Source organism: Polistes fuscatus, unplaced genomic scaffold, assembly GCF_010416935.1.
Source record: "Polistes fuscatus isolate 324 unplaced genomic scaffold, CU_Pfus_HIC Scaffold111, whole genome shotgun sequence".
In the NCBI taxonomy this organism is placed as follows: Eukaryota; Metazoa; Arthropoda; class Insecta; order Hymenoptera; family Vespidae; genus Polistes; species Polistes fuscatus.
The window spans coordinates 43,051-53,280 of record NW_025113011.1 but is presented as its reverse complement, the minus strand read 5'-3'; the positions used below and the strand labels follow the sequence as shown (position 1 = coordinate 53,280).

The 10,230-nt window shown below is 30.1% G+C and overlaps 1 protein-coding gene across 1 annotated transcript; it reads right to left on the bottom strand.

The window, feature by feature from the left end:
* Window positions 1-790: 790 nt before the first annotated feature.
* LOC122526644 lies at window positions 791-1,498 on the bottom strand. Its single transcript, XM_043650167.1, has 2 exons — window positions 1,300-1,498; window positions 791-960 (listed from the first exon to the last, which is right to left on the bottom strand). The coding sequence occupies exons 1-2, from the start codon at window positions 1,496-1,498 to the stop codon at window positions 791-793; spliced, it is 369 nt and encodes a 122-aa protein (XP_043506102.1).
* Window positions 1,499-10,230: the final 8,732 nt, after the last annotated feature.

Sequence of the window (10,230 nt, the reverse complement as noted above, 5' to 3'; positions counted from 1 at the left end):
TTGTTAGTTCGCCTTTGGAGTATGTACAATCGGGGTTGGTGCATTATCAATCTGCTAGTTCAAATTCTTTTGTCATAAATATTAACTTCTGCATAATACATCCTGCAGTACATTAGATAGTATTACGAGAAGTTACAGTATAACGTCAGTAATAAATAGTTGTATTTTAAGATCAAATAATTAAATTTTACCATCAAAAAATCGTAATCTAAAATCGAACGAATATAATAAATTAACAGGTAATTATAATTTGCTGATCGGCAGGAAATTACATTTTACATCTTATAACAAATTATTAATATGCAAAACAATAATGTAAACAGTCGAATAATGATAGAGTGTTTTACGGTGAGACAAAGATCGAATACAGGAGAAAAAGATCTAAGAATACGGTCAGCGTCTAATAATCAAGCAGCGAATACGTCTTACTGTATTATTATTAATATTATTTTTGTAATTTATTTATCAGAATATATTACATTTCCGTGAAGAGATCTTTCCTTCCATAACGAACCTATCATCACATTATCAGAATTCCTATTATTTTGTTCGTCAAATATCCTTTTGGAAGACTGACTAGTGAGAGGAGATCCCACATAGATTTAGTTTACACAAACTAAACTTAGCTATTGCGTTACGTTATTGAGTGTATTCACGTCCACTTCATTGTAATTCCCTATACTAGGTGCTAGTATTGTGATAGGAAAATTCAGGAGTGAACAATAAGTAGCAGTATACACTTTTTAGATTTTCTTCTCGCCTTTCCCCTTCTCCGAAAGACCTTTCCTGGCTACACAAACGGACCATCTTCGCACCACTCTTTGACCTCTTGCTTACACCCAATCCAATAGAATCTTTTGCGAATTCTATCCAGGGTCTTGTTCATTTCGAAATGTTTCCCAGTCGAGCTGTCATGTGCTTTCTCCAAGACCTCTTTAGTCTGAGCGCTTGGTACAATCCCTTGCAAAATGAACTCATTTTTATTCGGATGCTCCCATCTCCTTGAGAGCAGCCCTTTCTTCACTTGTTAGTCTCGTCCTCCCTTAAGATGATCCTCTTTACCTTTTCTTCAAGCTTTTTCTCCGCTTTTTCCCGCTTTGCGCAATAAGAGCACCCGGTTTTTTTGCAAGTACGTCTGGACAGTACATCCGCGTTTCCATGGGTCTTCCCTTTCTTGTGAAGGATCTCAAAGTTTATACCGTTGCAAACGCTCGAATCATCGAGCCAGCTGTCCGTCAAACTCCTTGAATGAAACGAGCTACTGAATAGAAGCGTGATCCGTCCGCAAAATAAACTTACGGCTTGGAGACAGCACTCTTCCTAAGCCGTGCTCTGAAGCATCCACGTCTAAAACGAATTGGTTCACTGCCTCAAGGAAGATCAGAACCGGCGGCGAGATGAGAGACTTCTTCAATTCGTCGAAAGACCGTTGACATTCTGCATTCCAGGAGAATTTCCTTTCTTTCTCCGTCAGTGTATACAGAAGCTTGGCTATCATCGAGAACCCTTTTCACGAATTTCTTGTAATAAGAACAATGCTCAAGGAAGCTCCTCACTTACTTTTTGTTTCGGTGTACCGGGCAATCTCTTGACCATATTTATCCTGCCCATCTTCTAATTTAACTCTCTACTTTCTTTATTTTACTTCAAAAGTTTAACAGCGACTGCTCCTTTGGCTTTATGCCTGTATTACTTCTCGTATTCAAATTTCCATTCGTTTTTCCGGCCATTATAGTAGGTTTTCAACGATAAGACAGAAATCTGTGTTACTGACTATAAATCAGATGGTAAACAAGAGATCCCCTTGCCGACTTCACTTGCTACACTAGACGTCTGGTTTATCAGTTACCGGATTTTAAGGAATCTTTCTTATCTACTTTATCTTTATCTTCTTTATCTATCTTTTTCAATTTGCCGCTCTAGACACTTTTATATTCTATTCTAACCTCGGCTTTTTTCTTTCACCCGTCACTGCTCTTTTTTACTTTTTTTACTTATTTTAACACGTTTAATCACTGATTTTTTAAGTATTATAAAGTTGACATGGAACCTCAACAGCTAAAAAAAATGAATAAGTTCATTTTATTGCTAACTTTTTTAATTAATTATTTAATTAGTTATTGATAATTGAAAATGTGAAAACTTTTTTTTTATTTCTAAGTAAAGCAACGTAGTTTAAAAAACAGGAAAAAATGAATAAGTACGCTAAATTGCTAACAAAATTATTTAAAATCTATAATTGCTAACTTTATTAATTAATTATTTAATAGTTATTAATAGTTACAAATGTGGAATGAATCTTGATTTAGCTCGTTTCCCATCATTGAGGTTGGAGTTTAAGTTTCATTATCAGAATTGGTATTGATTCTTAAAACTATGTCAATTTCATGTTTGATGTTCAATGACTTGAATAACTGAGAAACATTTAAAATTTAGTTTCCATTGATTTACAAGTCTAAAAAATTTCCGTTACATCGTGGACAATTATCTGAAATATAATTTTTAATATAGATACTATATCTACATGCTTTAAAATAATTTTGTTGTACTCAATGTTAGAATATTGGCTGGTCGTCTTATACCTCACTGTTATTGTTTGTCAGTTATTCCTACTGTGTTTCTGCACTGAAACATCCTTTTGTTGCATTTTTTGTTTATCCTCATTTCTGCTTTAAATAAATCAAACGTATGAAAAAGAATAATTATATACACGATAAAAATGCAAAGCAGCCATTAGAGTAGCTAATAGTTGAACAATATCACTAATTTCGTTACCGCAAATCGATATTTTGTTGGAAGCGATCCTTTCTATTTGTTTTCGTCGATTTGTGCCACCACAAGGTTAGAAAAACCATTACTTCGAAAAATGTTGATTAGAAGGGCTAATGTTTTAGCAGATTAAATATTTGCATTACACCGTACTTTTCGGAGAGTTTCATCTTGTGGGAGCCTACAAGAAAAAGTAGCTACAGACTTATAAAAATTTACTAATTTACTAATATAAATATAATAATTTCTTTCTTTCTTTAACTTTGATTTTAACTACTGATATAATATGTACAAAAGATCTTAATCTAAGCAAAGAAATAGACATAATTTACGGTTATGTACTTATACTTGCAAAAAAAATATTATTTTCGTATGTATTTAGCATATTTATATAAGTAGTATATAAAAAACATTATACTGATTGTGAATAGAAAAGATCAAGTTTTGATTTACACCAATCTTTCAATATTCCAACGAGCGTTGTTCCGAATAAACACAATCTCTCCTCTTCTCTTTATATCTATCTACGTATCCCTAATATTTCCTCGGTTAAAGTTTATACGAAACATAGCTTGTCCAAAAAATGAAGTATGTACGTCGAAAAACAGCAGTAGCAGCATGTAGAGGTGTAAATGGTAGAAAAAAGCGATTGTTAACGAAGAAAAAATTCAACGGCAGCGGTGATAGCATCGAGAGTAATTCAAGTAACGAACAAACGCGAATGTAAACGAAAATATTTCAAAAATTTTAAGAGCTTTTGTCCTAATCCTATTAACAATAAGTAGAATGTAAACAGCAGAATAAAGATTTCTTACAAGTTTTGTTTGAATGTATGTGTGCTTATTTGCACGCACGTCTTTCATTGAATTGTTCTTTGTTTTTTCTTTCGATTTACAACAGTAAATACGTTAAAATTTTAAAGACGAGATTATTTCGATTTCTTCCTTTCGTACGAATGATTAATTTTCTTTTAATTCTAATTGAAATAGCCCACACACATGTTCAATATTATTGAATAATATCTGTGATTATGCGTGATTATTTATTATTTACTATAATAGATATATTATATTATAATCTTAATAAATTATAGAAATAAAATAGATTTAATATCTTCCAGTCTAAAAAAAGGAGAGATAGTATAAGAATATTATGTTATAATATAATATAGGTATAATATATATGTATTGTGTTTACTAATATATATAATAATAATACAAATTATATTACATATGTATGAAATTAATAATTAATTTATAATTTTTGTTTATAATATATAATGTTGATTGATGATATTCATCGAGTATGGGCCGTCTTTAATAGTATTTCGTTGAAATGATATTATATACTGGATTATATAAAATATTTGTGATGATTTTAGCCGATCGAACATAAGTGTATGTGTCGATGTATTCTACGTGCATTATGAATTAATTGAAGTTTTCCGTGTATACTTCATGTATATATTTCACTGTATGCTCACGCAACAGTTAAAAAATGTTTTGAATTGTTCATCCTCACTCTACTAACCTTCTCCTCTTTCTTTCCACCATTCGGGATGGAACGTAATTCTTTATAATAATTCAAATGTGATAAAAAATTAAATTTTTACGTGACAAACATTTACGAATTGGCATTACGAATCGTTTTGAAATTTCATTTTCTTTCCGTATATATTATATTCCGTATATATATATACCAAACACACATTTCATTTGTAAATACATTCTACATTATATTCGCTGGCTGATGTGGATATAAAAATAGTAGATGTAATTGTGACAAATTTCTGTCGGAAAATTATCGATTTTCAATCGATATCCTTCTTTCCGTATAGTTCATTGATCAAGTAGTTAAAACGAATAAATAAAGGTAACCCCCGAAGAACACGATTATTTTGTTCCGTGTTCTTTGAAACCGTGTTGTTCGAGACTACGAAAAACGGGATTCCGTTTCAAGTGTAAAAATAAAAACAGCGTAACGTTTAAAATTTTCTTCTGTTAAATATAAAAAACTAAAAATTTTTATATTGTTTGAATTCATATTGGCAAAATCTTCTAAAAAATCTTGTATTACTTAATTAAAATTAATCTTTTAATTAGTTTTGTAAAAACGTTTTATCTTAAATTCTTAATATCAAAATAAAAGTGTCGTATCCATCTAAGATACTATATAAAATATTTATTATTAAAAATTTTTAAATAACATACTTACATATACATTTGTAAGTAATGTGTACGTAATGTGTATTTATTTAACACGTTCACGCCGGCGGCATATTTCTTGTTTCTTTCCCATAGGACGGCTATAATTAAAGTTTTTCTCTCCATCGGACGGCAGCTAATCCAGAGCGTAAAATGAAATTTAATAAAAAAAAGATTGTTTTCAATGAATATACGTTAAATTTTCATTATTTTGATTTTCAACTATATGGAAATTATTTCTACTTACTTAAGGCACTAAATATTTCATCGTTTATTTGCATCGTTTAATAGCACAAACAAATGCGTACCACCGGAGGTACGCGCCGGCGTGTAAATGTGTCAACATGGAAATTAAAATTGAATAAAATTGAGAAGTCGAAGAAGTGATTTTTCAAATTTCGCGATGAAAGTTATAATTCCCTTATAATTCTGAAGAATTTTGCCTTTGATCATAAGTCTCTCTTTTATCAAACAAATGACATATGTGGAAATTATTTTTTATATCAAATAATATATATTTTATTCTGTTTTAAAAAATTACTCGAAAATCGAGTAGTTTGAAACCGTGTAATTCGGGAAAAGATATTCGTATTCTTAAAGTACCGTGTTTTTCGGGGATTACCTGTATTTACCATAAACGTTTACGCTTACACATTACAATAATAAAAGCTCAGCCAGATGGCAACTCGTATTATTGCATGATTTAATATCAATTACAATCGGTGTAACATTGTTTTCGTCCATTACCCAGGAAGACCTGAGATGGATGACGTAATTCCAAAATCCTGTGATAGAATTCTACCACTTTCAAAAACATTCTCAGCAAATTATGAACCATCCAGTGTTTCTTTTAAAATCTTTTAGGACAATTTCGAATTTTGTTCCGGCTTCATTACGCAAGTATGTTTTCCAGAATAGAAAGAGATTTTACGTTACTCCAAATTATGCCTGGAATGGAGTTATAGTTTTTTCTGAGAAGACTGTCTCAAGGACTCGGCGTATCTCTGAACACTTAATAAGCTTAGAGCCTCATGGAATTGATTTTATGAATGACCGAAACTTATGTTAAGGACATTGCGTACACATTTTGAATTTGGTGATTTTAGATTTCAAGTATTCGCAAAATATTTGTCATCTACGAAAAAAGATGCACTGATTAGATTGTTGATATTCAATAGTTTAATGACGTTTGTTATTGTTGAAATGGACAATTATACGCATCAGTAGGATGTTCTCATGCGTGTGTATGAATGTTCATACGAATATGCGGGAGGGGATGAAGATTAGTAGAAGACTAGAAAAAATTAGTAGTCGTTTTTTTCTGCGGTAGAACATGTGCCCCTGTATGTAGATTATTCCGTTGAAATGATATGTGATATGACTTGTGTTTACTTTTGTCTTTTGTAGTTGAATAAACGGTTAATTTTTTTATTACCTATTTCCTTTCTATTTTATTGCTCCTAACGTCAAACTCTCACCATTTATGTATTTATTAATAATTTAATAATAAACTTTCTAATTCTATGTATATTTGCTGTCTTATAAATGTTTACATTGCAATATTGTTTTTTATAATTTTATTGTTTAGTTCTAAAAATTTATAGGCTTGATCTTAAACATTTTCTTTGAAATAGTCTAATATACTCTATGTGATGTTTGTTGATCTATAGCTATAATTTTTAATTGGCGTAATTAATGCTTGATAGCATAATATTTTTATAAGTTTGTTAAGGTAATTGTATTTGAAAAAATTGATACACATTTTCAAGACAATATAAATATCAAAAGTTAAGTTTATTATCGAAATAAATGCCTAGATATTTTACAATTTTTTTATGTGTGATATTGATTCCGGAGTCATTTTTCTTTTCATTCAAAGCAACGTTTTCCAATTTTGTTTTACATTTTGGTAACAAGTAGATATTAATGGTGTGAATAGTATGGTCTCACATATTTGCCTTGGTTTATTTTTAGTTTCCAGATACAGTAAAATTCATAAATCTTGTTAAATAAATTTGGAAGATTAGACTTTTTACATTTGTAAACGTTATCGTTTAAGTCACTGGGCTACTTGGAAGATGACGGAACTTATAAAATATAAACAGACCAACAAAACGTTAAAGGATTTTTCTCGGAATTGGCTAGCCATTGGCCGGATTTATGTTAACGGAGGAATACTCTGATGATATACTACTGATATATCAAGTTACATTCTCAAACTGTATTTTCCAAGTGTAGATACCTCCTTGCAAGAAGGAAAATATTGATTTTTTTTGTCGACAGAAATTATTACTAGCTATTTATAAAAATATGTTACAAATGGTTTCGGATCGATATTCGAAGCATAATAATGAAGCTGACTTGAACGGAGCTATTTCTTATGTTTCGTCAGATTAAAAAATGAAAATGCGTTTTTATTTAATGCGTGGTTATTTGAAACTCTCTTATATCGAAATTAAGAGACAATCTTTTAATATACACGATGTTTAAAAGTACGGACGATATTTTTAAAGTGTTTAAAAATTATTCTTTTCATTGAAACTCATGTAATAATATTATGATCTATAAGATATCTTTCTCTTCAAATAAACATAGTTTTTAGAAATACTTATATTCCCTAAACCAGCCAATTATTATCATAGTTTTTATACATTGATCGTGACAAAATTTCCTTTTTTTGTTACAAAAAAAATTATTTTACAAAAAGGATGCATACGAAAATTTTCCTTAATTAAAAAAAAATGTAATTTAAGACAATTATTTTAAAATTGTTATTATACTTAAAAAAAATGTATAATATTGATTTTTGCTCTTAAATAAATTATTCATAAAAGTATATATTTTCTTTCTTTTGTAAAAAGAATTATTCATTATTCCTTTAAAAATTCCTAGAACTTTATATTAGTTTAAAGCCTTAAGGCTCGCGTTACTTCTCAAGAATACTTAAGAAAAAAAATGGAGTTATATTGATATGGTAAATTATTCTTCATAAAAACACTGGGACATACATATGCGTACGCTGAGTTTTCTGTTATATTAAAATTTTTTAATGGAATAAAAGGATTCAATTATTTTCGTATATGTGTATTGATTTCAAAATAATTTCGTCGTCGCACAATCTTATTTTTGTTTAACATAAGTAAAATAAAAAATATAAAATAATTTTAATCACATTTTGTTTTCGCTTCAGAAAATGTTTCGCTCAGTAAGTGAGGATGATTTATTATAATATAATGAAGAATACCCTATTCGAATATTAGTTCTTCTGGATTCAAATAAGGAGGTCTTATCTACCCTTATTAATCTCTTCAATGATGTTTTTTATATTTAGCTAAAGATTCAAATAATACACGAAGATACGATAAAAGAAATTATTTTCTCTCTACTAAAGTTTAGACCATCCTACGAAAATATGAACGTAGCCAAGATATTCCATATAACTATATACAGATTTACTGGTAACTTTTAAAGCATCCATAAAATGAGCAGTAGTCCACAAAGGATTCGTTCTTATTAATTGCGATAAAAATATTATACAATCACTACTACTTATGGTGTTTAATGGATACACACAAATTAGGGTAATAAATATCATATTAAATGAAAATAATAAACCAGAATTCAATTGTCGCTAAACATACGTCAGGAAACTATAATAATCCAACGACAGAACTTTTTCTGTAGTATTGTTAACACTTGTGGCTTTTCTAAAATTTATCCATAATCTTTGCAACACCACTTTCAATTTGCAATCCATTTTTAAAAGTATTCAACAGTGACCAAAACTCATCAATAGAAGCGAATCTGAATATCCAAGTATTCAAATAACTCTCTATATTAATGTTAATATTTCATTATTTATAAATCTCGTTGTACTGGGTTGCGATCGTAAATAACTTTGAAATATTACAAATTGGAATAAGTATAATAGTTGTAATGCTGTGTGGAATTGATTTGATAATAGGTGTCATTGTTAATAGCACTAATTAGAATTTCTCGAAATAAATGAACAATAATATCTTATAAAAATATACGACTTTATCGTTAGTGATGGAATTTTATAAATGATTTGATTGTCGTTATTCTGACTGAATGTCCTTGTGCCGGCTAGTGTTGATAAACATGGATTTCAATATTATTGTAGAAAGTGTCACAAGTCAATTGCGTAACCATTTACTTCTATTAGTTTTTTATTACTAGACTGCGGATGTTAAAGCAAATGTTTATTTTAGATGGAAGAAAATAAAGATTTTGAATTTGGACAGAAGTTTATTACATCATTTATATTTATCGAAAATGTGTTTGTTATTTTGCATAATTTCCGTATAATGCATATGCGTTAATTTTATTACATATTCCGTACATATGTAACAGCATATGCATTTCACTGTGTACATCTCAGAAAATACGTTCTATCCATCATTGAGCTCTTACACGATAACGGAGATCTAAAGTCACATCCATTCCTAAACTATCCTTGGGAAACGTATATACAAAATGTTCCGGAGTAGCGTGATTCGCACCACCATTGAAGGGACAACACAACGTAAATTGTACCCGTCAGAATCTATAATGTTCTAGAGACAAAATTTAAAATGTAAATTATAAAAGGGAATACAATGCCTGAAGAAAAAAACTTCTAGGTTTAAGCGGGAGCGTATAAAAGAACTTAAAGCTTGAGGGCTGGTAAAATACGTTTTTATATCTTCGCGACTTAAAATGAACTTTTCGAAAATTTTAGGCTAGCACATACACACTCTTGTCCGTGATATTTAATTAAAGAAAAAGAACGAGCAGCCTTAATGATAGAGTTATAGGCTACACCAGTGATAACGAACTTTTTTGGATGCGTGGGTCAAATTCGGCTTATCGTCGATTGCAGCGCTAATTCGTGGGTCAGTATTTAATAAGCGAGGTGACCTTGGAAGTGGGAGGGTGGAGGCGAATCAACTTTGGGAACTGAGAATCAAAAAAAGGCCATAAGTTCGGAATAAAATTATAGTAATCTTATTGAGAAACCTTCTGTTGTTTATGTTCGGATAGTTTTTTAATATCAGGTTTATACAGTGGTCTTCCTCTAAGATATCAGTCAGTAAGATATTACTTTCCCTCAATTTACTCTACTTCTCTATTCATTTTTCCCACTGTTGACGCAAAATAGTATCTTTTAGCATGCGCCTACGCCGACATATGTATCCCTTCTTTCTTTCTGTATTCCTTCTTCTTTTATAGCCTCATCTCTTTCGAAGGGAAAGGG